This window comes from Phoca vitulina, unplaced genomic scaffold (assembly GCF_004348235.1).
Source record: "Phoca vitulina isolate PV1807 unplaced genomic scaffold, GSC_HSeal_1.0 scaffold79, whole genome shotgun sequence".
In the NCBI taxonomy this organism is placed as follows: Eukaryota; Metazoa; Chordata; class Mammalia; order Carnivora; family Phocidae; genus Phoca; species Phoca vitulina.
The window spans coordinates 6,040,639-6,059,870 of record NW_022589782.1 but is presented as its reverse complement, the minus strand read 5'-3'; the positions used below and the strand labels follow the sequence as shown (position 1 = coordinate 6,059,870).

The window sequence follows — 19,232 nt, the reverse complement described above, 5'->3', positions numbered from 1 at the left end:
TAAAATTATAGTGATGATTGCACAACTTAAAACCATTCAATTTTTCCCTTGCCATGGGCAAACTATATGTAAATTATATCTCAAATCTGTTGCAAACTCTCTCTCTCACACACACACATGCACGCACCACATAGTGGCATAGCTAGATATTTAGGGTGGGGGTCAGGTTTAGCCTGATGGCTGCAGAGTCATGGGGCTTCTCTCCCCAGTGGCTCTCCTACAGCCTGTAGGAGTGATTGTGGGGGATGTTGTAAACTCAGGAAGCCACAGTGCGGGGAGATTTCAGACAGGCAGTTTAGGAAGGGTGCCAATGTGGACAGTTGCAACTGTGTTGATCTTCCCAGAATCATAACAAATCATATTTCTGTAAACCAAAACCTAGTGCTGGGTCCAAAAGTTTCTTAGAACCTCAAACAGCAACAGAGGACACTGGATTAAAAAATCTCTAAATCCAGCACTCCTTGGCACCCCAGCAAATCAATTCTTTTCCGTGATGTGGTGGATGTTCTCTAACGGTTCATGAATGTTAATAGTGACATAGCTATGTGGTTTTGCAGGTTACAATGTACTTTGATATCTACCATCTCATTTAATCTTCCCCACACCCAGAGCCGGGATGAGGAAGCTATTATCATTCACATCTGTTAGATGGGACAATTGCACCTATCTCACGGGGGGTTTTCCTAATTTTTTTATTGTGGAAAAATGCTTGTTAAATGAAATTTCCTATGTTAACCATTTTTAGGTGCACAGTCCAGTGGTATTAAATATATAATGCTGTGCTGCCCTTGCCACCATCCATCCCCAGAACTCGTTTCATCTTATAAACCTGAAATCATGTCCCCATTAAACACTAACTCCCCCCCATCCTTCTTTCCCCCAGCCCCTGGCAAATACCATTCCACTTTCTGTTTCTGTGACTGTGACTGCTCTAAGTACTTCCTGTAAGTGGAATCATACAGTATCTTTTTGTGACTGACTTCTTTCACTTAGTATAATGTCCTCAAGGTTCATCTATGTTATAGCAGGTGTCAGAATTTCCTTCCTTTTTAAGGCTGAATAAAATTCCATTGTATGGGGGTGCCTGGGTGGCTCAGCCGGTTGGGCGTCCAACTCTTGATGTGGGGTCAGGTCATGAGCTTGGGGTCGTGAGATCGAGCCCTACATTGGGCTCCACACTCAGCAAGGAGTCTTGCTTCTCTCCCTCTCCTTCTGCCCCTCCCCTCGCTCGTGCGTGCGCACACGCTCTCTCTCAAATAAATCTTTAAAAAAATTCCATTGTATGTACAGACCACATTTTGTTTATCCACTCGTCAGTGGACATTTGGGTTGCTTTCATGCTGTAGCCCTTCTGAATAATTCTATGAACACAGGTGTATAAATCTCTCTTCAAGACCCTGCTTTCAATTCTTTTGGGTAGATACCCAGAAGTAGAATTGCTGGATCATATGTTAATTCTATTTTAAATTTCATGAGGAACCTCTATACTGGTTTTCACACCATTTTACATTCCCGCCAGTCACACACAATGGTTCCAGTTTCTCTACATCCTCGCCAATGCTTGTCATCTTCTTTGTTTTGGATAGTAGCCATCCTACTGGGTATGAGGTGGTATCTTATTGTAGTTTTGATTTGTGTTTCCGTAATGACAAGTGATAGTGAGCATCTTTCCATGTGCTTATTGGCCATTTGTATATCTTCTTTGGAGGAATGTCTAGTTAAGTCCTTTGTCCATATTTGAATTATTACAGGTTATTATCTCATGGGGTTTTGTGATCACTTAAGTACTGTATTTCAAAGTATTCACCTAAATTGCCTAAGGTCACATGACTAGTGGGTGGCGGAGGCCCAGGTTTCTGGACTCTACTCCATCATGCTACCTCAAGTCAGCCTTCCATTGCCTTAGCCCCATACCTCGTAGCTTCAAATTCCTCTTCTTTCTCATGGATTCTCCGGTCGATGTCAGCTTTCACCTGAGCCAGTTCCAGCTGAATTCGAATCACCTTGCTCTCTTCAACCTGTCGGGAATATAAACATCAGTCTTTCTGGCCAAGTAGGTGCATGGTCCCTGGCCAAGGGTCCAGCCTCGAAGGTGATGGCCATGTGGTTACCTCCAGGGAAGACTCAGCTTCCTCCAAGGCCACCTGGAGTTCTTCCTTCTCAATCTCCAATTTTTTCTTCAACTTCTGCAGCTCGTGCACACTCCGTCCTCCCTCACCCAGTTGATCAATCAGTTCCTTTATCTCCTCTGAGGAAGGAATATTCTCATTAGTAAGGCACATCCAGCTTCCCAGGGTCATAGCATGTGGCTACATTGCTACGTCAGGGCAGAAGCAGGCACTCCTAGCTTCACTGTATCTAAAGAGAAGCAATATACTCCCAAGTCATAGACTCAAGGCGCATCAGGGCTTGGACATTGGAGAACAGTGGGTTCAAGCTCCTCATTTTATAGATGAGAAGCTGCGGCCCAGAGAAGAGTGAGCAAGCACAGAGCAGCTTTGGGGCCAGTGCCCAGGACTGCCCGGGCCTGTGAGGCCTTCAGTCAGGGCCTTCTTTTCTCAGAGAGCCCCTTCTCCTCTCTGTCTCCCTGCCACCAGGTCTGAAAACCAACCTCACAAGAAAAGGTGGGAGGATTAGAGCCTTTCTGATCTCCTTCATCATTTGGGAGACCTCTCTGTTGCCCACTCCGAGGAACCCCCAGGGACCTATAGCACTTTGGAGCAGTCACAAATCTCAGTCCACAACCAGAGGTGTCCAGGAAATGTAAGTGTCCTGATTAATCCGTGACCTAACTCCATTTCTACATCAAGCCTCCTTGAATTCAGAGAAATCTCATTTAATCCAGGGTCTCCCTGCCTGGGTTTCTAAGTTCCAGAATGCTCTCTATGGAGAGCATTAGGGGCATCCTCTAAGTCTCAGCTGTTGGTGTCCACCTGTGCTGGCATCACAGACACACCTGTAGCCCACATGGCTTCCTATCACCTGTCCCTGAACATGGTGGCTGTTTCCAGAGCATTCCCCACTGCACTGCTCTGGGACCATGAGGAACGCTGTGGTGCTGCTTCACACCCTCTCAGCCCAGGCAGGCTGTTTGGCCACTCTCCTCCATGGCTCCCACCAGGCTGGGGCTACTTTACAACTTTTTTTCCTCACCTATGCTTCACCTGCCAGGTGAGGTACGTATTCCTCTTAACCCCTGGGTTACCGGAGAGTTTTATCATCTGCACCAGGAGCTGGTGGGAGGGTGTGAGTGGGGAACGGAGGTGGGTAGGGGAGGAGGCAGGGCCCTGGGCCATTGGTAGGGACCCTCAGCAGTGCCTCATCATCACCTCCCTCCTATTTCCTGTCCTCTCCTAGTCCAGACAACCTTGATCTGGGTGTTCTGGCTGTTCCTCCCCAATCTTAATTCGTGTATTTATGTTCAAGTCCTTTAGTACTTAGACTTTCGGGGTTATAAAAGCAGGGCCTTCATACCTCAAATGCTGGGCTCTCACAATTCTCCCCTGTAAGCTGACAGCTCCCCAGGGAGTCACTGCTAGGACCTTGGGCAGATTTGGGGACAATCAGGGACCATCTGCTTCTACCTTCCATTGCAGTGACCCTACATCAGGCATCTAACCTGAACTGAGGAAACCCTGTATTGACTGAGATTTCGTTTGCTGCTCAGCAGAACAGGGATCCCAAAACAGTTCTTGAAAATAAAAATACTGACATCTCTTACACGACTGATTTTGTGATTAGAAATGTGCACCTGCCAGCAAACAATGCAGTCAGATCTCTGAATGGCACAATGATCTTCAACAGATAGGCAGCATTCTTCAAATAGTATCCAACAGAATGAAATTCCAGCCCATACTAGGAAATCTTACACGTGTATGTATATTATGTACATATGATAGATGTAAGGGCTCAAATACACAAAATCGACCGAGCCCTTATTTGTTTCAGCCACTCTACTGAGTGAAGATTTCACACATCTTGTTTCATTGTCACACCAACCTTACAAGGAAGGCAGTATCTCCCCGACTTACAGGTGAGGAAACTGAGGCACGGAAAGGTTAAGTGACTCACCTGCTTGAAGTCCTGCTGCTGAATGCCCGAGTGCTTCTGCACAGTGTTGGTAGTATGTATTTATTGGTTGCTTACGATGTGTCAGGTGCTCAAACCCATGACGCACTCAGGAGGAAGGAGGCCCTGCGTCTTTGTCCCTGCCCTCCGACTCACCCTGCAGAGTCTTGTTCTCCTTCTTCACCGACTCCAGGTGCTCCAGGGACTCCTCATAGGCAGTCTTGATCTTGAAGCTCTCTGTCATGTACATGCGGCACTCCTTCTGCGAACTGTCTACCTCCACCTGCAGCTCTTCGCACTTCTGCTGCCACTCGGCCAGCATCTTGTCAAAGACCCGCTGCTTCTTGTCCAAGGCGGCGGCTGCAGCGTTCGCCTAGGGAGAGACGGGGCTGGTCTCCGCGGGTCTGACTCTCCAGCCCCTTCCCCTCCTCTGCTCTCCTCCCTGCCTTCCCCACCCCTCCCCAGTAACTCTGGTGACCTCAGCCTTCTGGGGGACTGAGAAATAATTCCACAGGTATGGCACAAGCACGGGGCAGGGAGTCTGGAAAGAGCCTCGTGCCACTCCTTAAGCTTCTACTACTAGATGTGCGACCTTGGGCAGTCCGTCTTATCGTCCCAGGCTCAGATTTTCTTAGGTGTAAAATGAGGGATCTGGGCCACAGCAGCCTTCCCGGATTTAAACATTCACCCAACTCTCCATAGCCTATTTCTCTGTAATTTACTAATATGTGTTATACGTCGTCGTCCAACTCAGAGATGGGTTTGGTGTTATTTTTCTTGTGAATCAAAGTTGATTTTTCTCAGACCTTATTTTTCATAGACCATTCACTTTTTTCATAACTGGCAATTATGTATTTGCTGTGGTGCAATGTTGGGTTTTATAAATTTCTGCTTAATTTCTTACTTGGGTGGAGGGAGCAAACGGTTTTCAGGTTTTGGGACTATTTTCCTGAAGCCTCTCACGTGGCTGTGACCCTCTGCGTACATGCCCGTCACCACTGGCATGAAGTGGTTGCCCTCTCTAGACCAAGATCAGGTTGCTGTGTGCCAGGGGAAAGCTTATTTAATTCGGCCTAGAGACTTGCAGATCAATCTGCACCAGGGACACAAACAAGAATATTTAGCCACGCAAAGTGTGTGGATGTGGTTTGCATGAGGAAAAGGAGAAGAGAGACAGTAGTTGCATGACTTCCTGGGACTAAGTTTTGTCCTCATCACAGACCTATTTGAATAGTGGCTTGTTGAGTATTAAGATCAGGCAGGAGCCTGTGTCCAGGAAGCTTGAGTGCAGACCCTGTGCTCCATCTTGTCGGGCCAACTCTTTCTTCTTGCTGAGCCCAGACATGTGATAGTTTCAACCAACTCCTTGGGGTCCCTTGGACCCAGCAAGCATTTAACCCCCTGACCTTCTCCAAATCGATGGTGAGGTCCTCGACTTCTGCCTGGAGTCGCTGTTTATTTTTCTCGAGGGAGGCAGCCCGGGCTTGGGCGGCTTCAGCTGTCTCTTCTGCTTCCTGGAGCCTGGCGGCCAGTTTCCTCCTGTGGGCGAGGGCAAGAGAGGCCGTCAGGGAAACACAGGAGCCCGTGGGCTGGGGGCTGGGTTTGTGGTGCCACAGTGGAGAAGATGCAGACAAGATAGAGAGTGTTTAGAGGAAAGCAGTCACTGTCCGTCTGTCCGTTCATCCGTCCATCCATCCATCCAACAACTATTTATTGTTTCTACTCTAGGTCAGGTATCATTCTAGGTATTAGAGAAACAGACCAAGACCCCTGCCCTCATGAAACTTCTGCTCTAGTCAGGGGATAGACACAGAGACATAAGCACCATGGAGAAAATAAGGCAAGGAAGGGGACACATGAGCAGAGGAAGAGGAAGAGGAGGGCGAGGATCCTGCGGGTGTCTGGGGAAGAAGGTCCGGGCAGAGAGAGGTGAGGGGTTGAGATTCAGCCTGAGCTTTGGAGTGGGATTAGGCAGGCAGCTCCTGGACACTCTCAACAGAAAATAGAAAAGGGCTGGAGGGCAGGAGGTGGGGAGCGGCAGGATGTAGATTTAGGCTCAATGTATAAAGAGCTTTTGATAGGAGATTTATGTCAGCTGGAGGCCACTGTGCGTATTGCTGTCTTGTCGCCACAAATGCCAGTGGGCAGGAGGCACCAGCAAGCAGGCTGGGGTCCCCTCCCTGCCCGCCTCAGGATGGCTCACACACAGGGCTTCCCGTGGGCAACCGAGCCAGCCTGTTCCTATACCTGGAAGGCGGCTCAGCGCCACATTCACGTGTTCACTCTTATTTCCTCAGGCCTGTCAAGCAGAGTATCCACTTTCCTAGTTTGCAAATGAAGAAGAAAGCTCACAAGATTTGAGGGCGTTTAGCACAGAGCAGGAGAACTACCAGTGCGAGGGCCCTTGCTGCTGAGTGTGGTCCACATACACTCAGCATCACCCAGAGGCCTTGCTCCAGACCCACCAGACCTGTGGACGCTTCCCAAGCACTTTAGGGGCCGAGACACCCTGCCTGGAGGTGGAGACCCTGCTCCTGACCTCCCTGCTGGGAGCCTGAGCACTTTAGGGCAGAGGACGCAGAGAGCCTTGAAGAGGGAACCCGAAGGCTGGGTATTCTGCCAAGGGCACAAAGTGGGCTTCGCTGTCCAGACACACATCCCCCCCCCTTCAAGAAGAGCTGGTGAACTGCCTTCTCCTGGCTGTGGTCCTGGCCTCCACAGTGGCTGACATGGTCAGACCCCTGCCCCCCCCCCCCCAGCGCCACCCCCACCCCAGCCTTCCTGCTCTCCAGTGCAGGGTGACACTCACTTGGTCTCCTCCAGCTCCTCGGTCCTCTGGATGGCATCGGTCTCATACTTGGTCCTCCAGGTGGTCACCTCAGTGTTGAGCTTGGACACAAGGCGCTGCAGCTCTGACTTTCCTCCCTGCTCCTCCTCCAGCTGCTCCTTCACCAGGTCTAGGTCATGCTTGGTGTTGGCGAGACTCACCATGGCCGTGCTGCGAGACTGCGGGGACCAGCCGAGCCTGTCAGAGGCCCTACTGGTCCCTATGGCCCGGGGGCTTAGATACACACAATGTTGGATCAACATTGCAGCAAGTAAAGGGGGAAAAGGACACCTGACTCTACAACCCAAACCATTAGGGTTTATTTTCCTTGTTTTGTTCCAGTTACTGGCCACAAGGATATGGAATTTTGTGTTTTCATTTCTTCGTATACATGGCATAATACCACAGTCTTGTAGTTAACTTTTTAACTTTTTATTGAATCATATTTTTCATGTTCCTTCTACATCTTTATAAGCTGTAACTTTCTTCAGAAAGACAGCTCCCTCACCCCCACCCCATCCCCAAACAAACCTTGGATTCCTCATCCAGCTGCCTCTTGTAATCGTCCACCTGTGATGTCAGTGATGTCTTTATCCGCAGGATTTGGTTGAGCCGGCTCTGGGATTCTTCGTATTCCCGGCTCAGCTCCCCATTCTCAGCTGAGTGAGAAGGGAATGGGAGAAATACTGGATGGAAAACTGGCTCCCCAGCCAGATCCTAAACTCCCCCAGTGCAGCGTTCCCAAAGTACCCAATAAATATGGTGACTTGGCCAACTGAGCTGGGAAGGGGAGCATGGTGAACCATTACAAGCCACCCAAATTTAAGTGAGCCCAGGAGAGGAGCAATTGTCCAAGCATTGCCAACATCCAGGTGTCTTGCATGGGGTACAGGGCTTCCGATCATGAAGTCCCAGCCCCTGGCATGAGATACAGCAAAGAAGTTTGAAGGAAATAGTGAGGCAGAGAGTGTTTACTTTGAAAAATTAACTGTCACGGTCCCCGAACCTACACTCTAGTCGTCTGTGAACCGATTCTTGGGGCCAGAGGCCAGGAAGACATGCATGAGCCAGAGAGGATGAGCAAGGGTTTCTGGTTCTGCTCTGGAAGTCATTAGTTTTGTGGCAAGTTACCTCGTCTCACTGAGCTTCCCTTTTCTTATTTATCAAATGGGGATGTTGATTTTCGAAAGTATTCAGGGTGTGGGAAATAAGGCCAAAGGATGCCATCAGGTTCTCTGGTGTCACAGTGGAATGTTATCTAACTGGCCTGTCTAGGGAGTATTTACTTCTCTCAGGAAATAGCGTGGTTGCTTGCTGTTTACCGCAGGTAAGAGCCCAGCCTCTGCAAAGTTAGGTGTTAAGTGAATAGTGATAAGTTGCAAATTATTTTTGCCCTAGAGATGCAAAGGATCTCTTCTGGTAAAACAACAACAACAACAACAACAAAACCAAACCCAGAGGTTCAGTATTATTATGTTGTAAGACATTAACTGGCTTTGCGTCTAACTTAGCAAAGTTACATATAGGCATCCCTTCCCCAACCGACTGTGTAAATCTCTGCCCCTCAAATGCTCTTTGAAGGCAGGTTTGCCATTTTCTGGCTCCTTCATTAGTGACACATGTTCACTGTCTGTTAGTATGCAGGTTATGTTTTAAAATGTTTAAAAATTGTGTTTTGTCTGCTGCCCCTCCTGCTGATCTCACAGGGTGGTTGACAGAACTGGGAGGGAAATGCTTTGAATAGTGTTCCCTGTTAGACACTGTAAAGATGATACTTGGAACGCTCAGTGGGTGGAATCTAATCTCCTGTCTCATCACAGGGGATGTGAATTTTCCAAGGCCAAGAAGGCTCTGGGAAGAGGACCCAGCTACTCCTTCAGTTTCCTTGAGGATCTCTGTTGTGTTCCGTGCACGGTTCCTCAGGAAGCTGCAGGGAGGGCCAGCTCACCTTGCAGGCGGGTCCTGATGGCATTGATTTCTGCCTGGTTTCGCTCCAGCTCAGCCACCTTGGCGTTGGCTTCTGCTAAGCTGTCTTCCAGCTTTCGGATGTGGGCCTCGTCATTCATCTGCTCAGGAAGAATGAACCCCATGGGGAAATGGAGAACAGGCCCTCCCTGCTTCCCACCTGGGTTCCCAGTGCAGCCTCCCAGACTGCCTGCCTAGTCCTTCTAGAACGTCCCTGTCTCAGAACCATCTTCCCCCCACCCCAGCTCACCATTTCTACCAACATAAACCTGGAGCCTTTGGGTTGGCACACAGACCCTCACTGTCTGGCTCATCTCCCTTTTATGGCCACTCCGGACCCCTGCAGACCTCACCCAATAAGAAAATGCAACAGGTCCGTTTAAGAAAAAATACTAGCCTTAGTGCAGGGTTCTGCAGATAAACTAGGGGCTGTGAAGATGCCTCGTGAGTGTCTAAAGTGTGAAATAGTAGTTGGCTGTGACAGGGACCCCAAAGCATCCTCCCTGCTCACCTTTGGGCCCCCCCTTTCTCTCATGTCACAAGAAGGTTCTTCACATGGCAGATGCTTGGTAAACGCATGTTGAATGGCTTACTTGATTTTCCCTCTTGCCATTTATCCCTTTTTCATTGTGGTGATATATGCATTTATCCAACTAGTCTCCCAGCTCCTTGAGGATGTAGTTCTCCTAATGTAACGGTCATCTTAATAGCTCACATTTATCGAGCTTTTCTTATATGCCAGGGACGGTTGTAGCCCTCACAACAGTGCTATGGAGTAGGGATTATTAATGTCTCCATTTTACAGATGAGGAAACTGAGGCACAGTTAGGTTATGAGCTTGGGATCTGGGATGGGCTCATCTCGGTTCCCTTCACAACATCCAGAACATGCCTCGGGCTTGCCGGGGGGCTCGGGAAATATTTGCGAAGCGGCCGGACACTGGGGCACCTCCCTGTGGCTCTGCAGGGGTCTTCCCTCACCTTAGACTTCTGCACAGTCTCCATGCTGGCATTGAGGTCGTCGATCTCAGCCTTCATGACCTGCTTGTCCTTCTCCAGCTTGGACTTGACCCTCTGCAGGTTCTCCACGTGCTCGGTCAGCTCAGCCATGGAGTCCGTGTGCTTCTTGCGCAGTGTGGAGGCCGCTGCCTCGCTCTGCAGGGCCGCCTCCTCCAGCTCCCTCCTCAGCTTTAGCAGCTCTGCCTCCCGCTTGCGGTTCTGCTCAATCTGGGAGAGAGGAGAAGCGTTGCTTAGCGGAACTGAACGGCACTGGCCTCCTGAGGTCTGACACTGCCCACCTGCTCAGCAGTCCCCCGCTATTTCTGCACCCCACTGATGGGATGTCTTGATGGAAATATCCGTCCTGAGCCTCTAGGAGGGTTGCCCATCAGATTCATTTAGATAGCGTTGTGCCTTGAATTGTGCCTCCTAAAAAGATATGCTCAATTCTTAACCCCCATACCTGCGAATGTGACCTTATTTGGATACAGGGTCTTTGCAGATATAAACAAGTTAAAATGCCATAACTGCATTAGGGAGGGCCCTAACCCAATGGCTGGTTGTCCTTCTAAGAGGAGAGATATTTGGATCCAGGGAGACACACAAGAAGAAGGCCATGTGACCACGGAGGCAGGGATTGGAGGGATGCAGCTATAAGCAAGGAACACCAAAGTTTGCCAGCAACCTACCAGTAGCCAGGAGAGAGCCCTGGGACACACTCCCCCTGAGCCTCCAGAAGGAGCCCACCAGGCAGCCCCTGCTCCGTGACTCCCCATGTCACACAGCCCCATGATCCCGCTTCCTCCCATCCCCCTGGTGCCCTGAATCCTGTTGTTCCCTTAACTTTCCCTGCATCGCTAGACATCGTCCCTTCTTAATGCCTGCTCTCCCGGGACCTTGACCGCAGCTGGACACCAGCTCAGCAGGCCCCTCCACAGCGAGCAGACTGTGGCCAGAATGGTGGGGGGGTGGGACGTGGAGTCCAGGGAGCCTTCCAGTGCTAAGGGACACCATCCACATTCCTGCTGTCAGCTCTGACCCAGGGTCCACATTTATAAGAAACCTGACTACACGGAATTAGAAGGAGAGTTTCAAGTGTCTCCTGCCAGTCTCCACGATGCCTTTATTTGAATTGAAGGAAGTTGAATTCCCCACCAGAGGCTCAGCTTGGACTCCAGCCCTGGGAGTGTGGGGTCACCCCATGTATTAACCATGTCTTTATTTTCTGTATTCTGATGCTTTGACATCTGGGGCTTTGCTGACCCTGGAAGGATGGCCCCTCCCAGGGTTAGCTAACTCCTAGAGATAGCAAACAACTGGATTTCCAATGCAAAGCAACCAATCTAGAGCCCACACCTCCAACCCCTCCTCTGTGGGGTTCTCACACTCTCAGCCACTCTAACCTGCCCTCATTACCCCCATGGCCAGGTACCAGACAACTAGGGACAGCCCCTGTGCCCTAGAACCTGCTGAAATTATCCAAACTAGCCCATCCTAAGCCTGCTTGCTCTGCCTCCCTTGTTCCTTCCTCAGAAACCACAGTAAAGGCTCTTGCCTACAATTTCCCCCTGCCCTGGCCTCCTGCTGACCTTGGTGCCTCCCCGTGTAGCCCTGCATGGCATGCCCCTCTTCTTGGGAACTGTCACAGACTCTCTTTAGTGGCAATCTTCTCTTGATCTGCTGGTCTTACTGCAGCTCACATTTTCTATAAACACGAATCATACAACGCCTGCCCTCTGCCGTCAGTCCAGTGCTGCTTCTATCAACACCACTGAGCTAAGAAGACCAAACCAGCCCTTCACTTGCCTCTTCTTTATTATTGTTTTCTCCTCATGTCAGCCCCAGAAATTCAGCAAGAACTAACTGGTCTTTTCTCCACTGCTCATCATCCAGTAATTTTTTTTTCTCCCTGCAGGCAGGCAGGAATTGGGTTCCTGGGTCCCCTGAGGATGGTACCTGAGCAGACGTGGCTCCCCCAGCCTCTTCCAGCCTGTCACTGAGGTCTTCGAGGTCCCGGGACAGGTCACTGCGTTGTTTTTCCACCTGGGAAAGATCAATGAGCATGACGGGAGCCGTGCAGGAGCCCCCCCTTCTCTGGTAAAGACTGCAGTGACCACATGGTGTCTGTGAAGCTGGGGGCCTGCACTTGGGGAGTTCTGCCCACTGCCTGCCACCCCGCACACTCAGTGAAGGATGCCTGTGTCCTTCTGCACTGGGTGGGTCTACCTGCCCTTCCTGCCCCTGGCCCGGTTGGGCTGAATCTGGAGTTTAGGTGTGTGAGGATTTCATCTCCCACCAGCTTTCTGGCCTCATCCTCTGCAGGATCCCCACCCTAAAGCCTCCTTCCATTCTTTTCTTTTCTCTTCACATCTTTGTCACTGTGCAGAGAGGTGCTATTTCTTCTCTTTGCCTAGAAATTCTTCCTGGCGTCAGTCTGTTGAATTCAGTCTCCGAGTCCCCAGGCTAATGTTGCCTCCTCTACCTGCCCCAGGCAGAACTAGCCTCTTCTCCTTGGACTCACATCAGAAATAGTATCTTAGCATCTTACATCATAATTAATATTGCACATGTAGCACCGGGCCTTGTGCACAGCTCGAGAAATCAGCGAGGCCTGTTCAATCGGAAACCTGTCCTCTTGCTTTCCTGAGTGGAGTGTCTGTCTGCTTACAGTTGGATTGTGACTGGTGCTGGGTCTTTAGACTCAAAAAGTGCAGAAGTATTTCATTTACCTTGGCTCTCATTGCCCGCTCAGCTTCCAGTTCTTCCTCCAGCTCCTCAATTCGGGCCTAGCAGACAAACAAGCAAAGGGAGGTTATCTCTTCTGGGTGAAGTTACAAACTTAACCATTTGGCCTTTTAATATGGAAATGATGGCAAGTTGCTGAGCATATGATGGACACCGTCAACAGCAGAAGGAAACTGGGCACAGAGAGTGTGTGCAATAGCCCTGAGGCAGGAGGGAGGCTGGGGAGTGGTGGGGGAAGGCTGGGTGACAAGGTCAGGGAGGGAATAGGGGCAGATTGTGGAGGGCCTTGTAATCATCGTAGGGGCTTTGACTCTAAGCCTGTGTGAGGTGAACATGGATCAGTCTCAAGGACTCTGGGGCAGTCTTGCTCCTCAGGAAACCCAGGTGGCCAAGCAGCTGATGGGAGCAAAGGTGCCTGGAAGTGCATTTCGAAAGGGGAGCTCTGTCCTCTCGGTCCTGGACACACCTGGTGTTCCTTTAGTTTCCGCTGGAGTGTGGAATTCAGAGACTGCTCATCCTCATATTTAGAGTTGACAGAATTGATTTCCATATCCCTCCTGCAAGAGAAGGTTTGATCTCCTGAGGGAAAAGCTCTGAGGGGAGATCAGCCGGCTGGCAAGGGAACAGAACCTGGGCTGCCGGAGGAGGCCTTGAACCTGCTGAAACCCACTCATCCCCCAGCATCTGGCCTTCTGGGGTGGCTGCCCAGAAGGTCTCACCCTGCAGAACCCCAGAATCTGCTGCACATGCTTTCCATCCGCTTATTCATTCACTCATGCGCATCTTAATTTGGTACAAGTTTGTTGAGTAGATCTACTACGTGCCAGACGTTGTTTGGGGTTCTGGGGACACATCAGTGAACAAACCAGACAGAAATCACTGCTCTGGCGCAGTTTACATTCTAGGGGCTCCAGAATCACTTGGATGCTTTGCCTTTTTAGGGAAAATTTTCTTCTAAAAACTTTCCACCAAAGGGTGTCTCCTTCTGACATGTGGGTTCCATGTGCCAAGGAGCCATGTGTGAGAACTAAGGTGCCAGAGACCCAGTGGGTGAGCAGGATGGTCAAGGTCACGCGCACCTCCTGGCATGCCACAGAGGAAACGTGCCGAGATGCCGAGCCAGCTGCACACCCTCCTGGCAGTCCGTGGTGCTTTGAAACTGCCTTAGCAAAATGCACCTCAAAGATGCATTGTCCGAGTTCCACTCCCTGAGAGCTTTCCTTGTCTGACTCCTGCTCATCTCCATCCCTCAGCCTCTTACTTAGTTCAGGTTTACACCGGCCTGTTGCAGTAGCCTTCCCATTGCTTTCCTGCTTCCAGTGTTTCTCCACTCCACCTGTCTCCCATGTTATTTGCAGAGCGATACTGTGAAAATACCCCCTCAACTCCTTGTGATCTTTGAAAGCCCAGCTTATGGGTTTCTACAAAGACTCCTTGCCTTTTGGGGCGGATGCCTTGCTTAATACTTGTCTCCTTTCCAGCGCCCAACAGGCCCTGTGTGAGGCTGGGAGCTCCCTGTGCACGAGCAGCACCTACTCGCCGTCTCCCTGTATCCTCTGTGGTGGGCACGGAGCCTGCACACAGCGGGTGCTGGGGACACGCACTAATGCACGTGAAGCCCCAGCACAGTGCCCAGCACCTGGCGCCACCCAGGACGCGCTAGATACTGCTAGCGTTGTCACGGGCAGAATGAACACCTGCACGGGCATACTTTTTCACCACCTCCTCGAGGTCTAGTTTGGACCGTTCCATCTCATTGAGATTGTCGATGGTCATCTTCAGGTCACTCTCAGCTTTGCGACGAGCCTTTTCCACCTCTGCCCGGATTTTCTTTTCTTGTTCCCAGTTATCCTCCAGCTGCAGAAAGAAGAAAAACAAGAGAAAGCGGGGGTGGGGGGTGAGTCTGAGGCCGGAATGTGATGAGGAACCGGATTGGGCCTGGTTCCTTCACTGTAGCTTCAAGAGAGGCTCTCACTGCCCCAGGGCATGGGTCAGTCCAGTTCCCCAAATGCATCTGAGGACCCTGTGCCCCAGCATGGGCCTGGCCCTTGAGCTATAGCATTGGCCCCAGCCGCAGGGCATTACCTCATGGATCTGGGTGCTGAGCTTGCTGTTGGTCTTGGTCAGGTGGTTCACCTTGTCCTCCTCAGCTTGCAGGTCGTCGAGGGTTTTCTGGAGGGAAAGATACACATATACGTGTGTCCCACAAGCCATGTGGGGGCAGCTGAATAGACCTGGTTCTCTGCCATCACTTCTGAGCTCAGTGGACAGCTACTGAGCACCTTCCCCTGGTGCCAGCTGAGGTGGGGAGCAGACCCAAGCACCTGTTAGCTGCAGGTGGGCCCTCACTGGTCAGTGGGGCTCTGGTTCTCCATGGGGCATGTTGGAAATCTGTGGGGGGCTTTTGGTTGTCACCACAATTGGGGCCCCACTGGAACTTCGTGGGTGTTTCCAGGGATGCTGGGCACCTTGCCTTGCTCTGGACAATCCAGCACCTTGAAGAATCCTGCAGTCCACACACCTGATGCCCCACCCAGGCATTCACATAAGCAAAACAACAGACTCTTCTGAACCGAGCACCCAGCACCACTTTCCATATAACGCAGCTATTTTTTTTTCATTTAGCATAGACTACATTTTTAAAAGAATGATCTACCATGAAAACTGAGAGATTTGTTATTGTCAAAATCTCCCTGAGAGTTCTTCACCATGTTGTAAACTCGCATCACAGACAGCAGCTGCACTTCGCTATCTGCGTCCCTAACACACCGTCCGTGCCCATCTGCAGCCACCTAGGCAGGCTCGGGTGGACGGCCTACTGCTCACGACATCTTCTAGGGGATCTGCCTGAGCTTTGACACGCTGACAGCACCAGAATTTATCATAAATTACATTCCATTCACTTCCTCCTTAAAAAAGAAGGGGTACACTACTCATTTTTTTGAAGTTATGTATGAGTTATAATAATTTTTATTTTAGGATAGTAAGAGGCTTCCAAAATACAGTCTGTGCCCATTATTTGCAGATTATCTATTTGCCTATTTACCTACTAGCTAAAATTTATTTGTAATCCCAAACCAATACTTGTGGTGCTTTCACGGTCATTTACAGACATGCGCAGAGCATTGAAAAATTTGAGCCTCCTGGGGTGCACATTCCCAGCTGTGGTCAGATAAGATGGTGCCCTGCCTTCTTGTTTCGCTCATACTGCAAACAAGTGTCTTTTTTCAGAGTCTATTCAGTGCCATGGTTTCTACAGTTTGGTGCTTTTGTTTTGGTGATTTTGCTTTATAAAATGGCCCCACTCACATTCTGCCATCCTGTCTAGTGTTCCCAAGCACAATAAGGCTGTGATGTGCCTCACAGAGGAAATCTGTGTGTCAGATAAGCTTTGTTCAGGCATGAGATATAGGGCTGTTGACTGTGAGCTCAGCGTTCAGGAACCCACAGTACGGACCAAATAGTGTCTTTCAACAGAAACATACATAAAACAAGGCAATGTATTGATTGTAATCAATACATATTATGTATTGAGTGGCCGATGAAAATGTGACCAGAGGCTTGCGGGAACCTAACCCTATATTTCCCCTTAAAACTGAGGTTCAGGGCGCCTGGGTGGCTCAGTTGGTTAAGCGACTGCCTTCGGCTCAGGTCATGATCCTGGAGTCCCGGGATCGAGTCCCACATTGGGCTCCCTGCTCAGCTGGGGGTCTGCTTCTCCCTCTGACCCTCGTCCCTCTCGTGCTCTCTGTCTCTCATTCTCTCTCTCAAATAAATAAATAAAAATCTTAAAAAAAAACAAAAAACAAAAAACTGAGGTTCAGTGTTTGCTAATTCAGTGTTTGTGGTGACTTTATAGACCATGACTATCTCGAATAATGAGAATTGACTGTATTTATTATAAAAGGGGGCTCTGAGTTTGAAGTGATTGAGAGTCACAGTCTAAGGGGAAGTATTTCTGGAGGCAACAGAGAGAGGTCCTTGGGGGACTTGTTGTGTAATCATGGTGTCAGCAAACATGGCGATGGGGGTCCACTGTCCGGCCCTGGGCCTCAGCTTGCTCTTTGTACCTGTGTCTCTAGAGCTAGGAAGTGGTCTGTGCCCCAGTCAGCAGTGGTGGCTGGTCAGAGCTGGCTCTGCGTTCAGGACCCTGAGCCCATAACACTTGAGTGGGTCTCCCCATGACAAGAGCTCATGCCCTTTGTTGCCGAGCTATATCAGGGTTCACTGTTGTGTCACTCATAGGGCACGTCTGTGCACCTCACTTCATCCTGGTGAGTCTGGGAACCATGCCTTCCAGCGCACCTGGGACTCTCAAACTGTCCTAGTTTGGGTGATAAATTACAGGGTCGCCCCACTTACAACAAACCTGGGAGGACAGCAACAAGACACGACAACATCCACTTCACTGATGAGGAAACTGAGATTTTGGGAGACTCTGTGCCTTCCCTATGGGCCCCAGCTGAGGGGCAGCAAAGCCAAGATTTGAACCCGGGTCTTCAGTCTCCGAGCTCCACCTGCTCTGCCAAGGGCAAACCGGTGATGCCTACCTGGTGCAGCTCCTCCAAGGCCCTCTTCTCCTTCTGGAGCTTGGCGATGGAGTCTTCCCGGAGCGAGAGGTCCCCAGTCAGGGTGCGGACCTTGTGATCCAGGGCCTGGAAATGGGGGTGGGAGAGAGAGACAGGCCCTTAAGTCTGGGAACACCCTTGGGGGAGGCACTTGCTCTGAGAGAGGGGCCCTGCAGCTTGGCTATGGTCCAGAGTCACTTGGGAGCCTGAGAAATGCCAAGGCCCAGGGCACACTCCAGCCAACCACGTCAGAATCTTAGGGTGAGGGGAGCAGTGAGAGCTACCAGTTCAGGCCTTTGCTATTCAAGCCCAGTCCTCAGATGTCAGCGGTGTCTTAGAGACTAGACCCTCGGGCCCCACCAGACTTGCCCATCCGACGTGGTAGCACCGGCTACATGGGGCTACGAGCACTCAGAATGCAGCTAGCTCAACAGCAGAGCCACATTTTAAATTGCATCGAGCTAAGTTAATAGCCCCATGTGGCTGATGGCGAGGGTCCTGGGCAGTCCTACAGTGGGGACTCTAGGTGTGACCCCTGTAGGCTTCCCGGTTCTGGTGAGGAGTGTGGTCAGGCTCCAGGGCCTCCTCACCTGCTTCTCCTTCTCTGTCTTGGCCAGCGTGGTCTCAAGGCCCTCCAGGTCCCGCTTGAGGTCGCTCATCTCCCCCTCCAGCTTGCGCTTGGTGGCACTCAGGGAGGCCGCCGTGCCTTCCTCTTCCTCCAGCCGCTCCCGCATGTCCGAAATCTGGCTCTCCAGCTCCATTTTGGTCTTCATCATCTGGGTCAGGCGCTCCTCAGCATCTATCAGGTTCTCTTGCTCCTGGTGGAAGAGCGAGCACCCGTCAAAGGGGTCCCAAAGGGGTCCAGGCATGAGCTCCGAGCCCCATGCGATGTGTGCGACAAAACATTGTCTAGCAGTGCCGTCCCCAGACCACCAGCGGCATCACCTGTGAGCTGGTTAGGATGCCAAGTCTCAGGCCTCACACCTGTTGCATTTAAATCTGCATTTTCACGAGACCCCAGTTAAGGTGTTGTTAGCAGAGGTGGTCCAGGAGAAGGGGAGGCCACTCAGGCTGCACCACGCTGGTAGTGCTGGCTCTGCCATCCCATCTGCTGAGCCCAGATGTGCCTGTGCTTCCGTCTGTCAGTGGGGCCTGGGCCATCTGCCCAAATGGCTCCCAGCGCTGAGTTAGCACTTTTGTGTTAACAAGCCATTTCCCATCCGCGGTTCCTCCTTATAACAACCCTGAGGGGCAAGCCAGGCAGATGTTACCATAAGCTACAGTTTAGGGATGAGGGAACTGATATTCAGAGGAGGGTGGGGTTGTCAAAGGTCAAGTGGACAGGAAGGGGCAGAAGAGGGACAACCTGGGTGTCCACTGGGGTCTCCCCGAGATGGGGTCAGTGGTGTAGGACGACAACTGGCAAGAGTCGAGCCAGACCAGCTGTGTGACTTATGGTTCACGGCATAACATTATTGAAATTCAGTTTTTTGTCTGCACAATGCAGGAAATCATCATTGTGAGGCATAAAGGGGTAGAGCCCATGAAGGTGCTTCTATCAGTGGGTGGTTTTTTATCGCTGTGATCTCACTCGTACACGGCTTCTCAGAAGGCTCTCCAGCCCTCCCTCCCTCCCTGGGTCTGACTCTCAGTGACCCTGGGGATCCTGGTAGTTGCCAGGGCCCCCAGCTCCTGCTCCCTCCCTCCACTCCCCTCCAGGGCCCCACATACGGCCTGTAGCTGGATGGTGAGGTCGTTCTTCTCCTGGCTGAGCGTGGCCATCTTCTCCTCCAGCTCCTTTACCCTGTTTATCAGCTCCTGTGTCTTGGACATGGCGTTCCTCAGCTCCTCCTCCTTGGCCTTCATCTCCTCCTCTTGCCGAGCCACGTTCAGGAGCGGCTTGACCTGAGTGGTGAGCAACACCATACTGTGTCAGGGGCATGGGCTTTGCCGGGGGCTCGGTGGTGGGCTGTGGGGGCTCTGCCTCAGATGGGACCTCACACCCCCACTGGGGTGGAAAGCAGCTCTTGCAGCCGTGAGGTGGAACCCCTCCACAGATCC

The 19,232-nt window shown here is 51.0% G+C and overlaps 2 protein-coding genes across 2 annotated transcripts in view; one reads left to right on the top strand and one right to left on the bottom strand.

The window, feature by feature from the left end:
• Positions 1-19,232, top strand: part of KPNA7 (karyopherin subunit alpha 7) — a 113,816-nt gene that overhangs the window by 24,441 nt on the left and 70,143 nt on the right. The window lies entirely within an intron of this gene.
• Positions 1-19,232, bottom strand: part of LOC116625571 (myosin-16) — a 63,116-nt gene that overhangs the window by 12,303 nt on the left and 31,581 nt on the right. Inside the window, exons 22-37 of the mRNA XM_032394230.1 lie at positions 18,903-19,076; positions 17,762-17,989; positions 17,154-17,258; positions 14,689-14,775; positions 14,315-14,460; positions 13,070-13,160; positions 12,588-12,644; positions 11,815-11,901; positions 9,841-10,086; positions 8,844-8,961; positions 7,427-7,554; positions 6,878-7,074; positions 5,475-5,607; positions 4,225-4,441; positions 2,112-2,248; positions 1,915-2,018 (exon numbers count right to left, since the gene is read on the bottom strand). Coding sequence (XP_032250121.1) covers positions 1,915-2,018; positions 2,112-2,248; positions 4,225-4,441; positions 5,475-5,607; positions 6,878-7,074; positions 7,427-7,554; positions 8,844-8,961; positions 9,841-10,086; positions 11,815-11,901; positions 12,588-12,644; positions 13,070-13,160; positions 14,315-14,460; positions 14,689-14,775; positions 17,154-17,258; positions 17,762-17,989; positions 18,903-19,076 — 2,255 coding nt within the window. The remainder of the gene's footprint in view (positions 1-1,914; positions 2,019-2,111; positions 2,249-4,224; positions 4,442-5,474; positions 5,608-6,877; positions 7,075-7,426; positions 7,555-8,843; positions 8,962-9,840; positions 10,087-11,814; positions 11,902-12,587; positions 12,645-13,069; positions 13,161-14,314; positions 14,461-14,688; positions 14,776-17,153; positions 17,259-17,761; positions 17,990-18,902; positions 19,077-19,232) is intronic.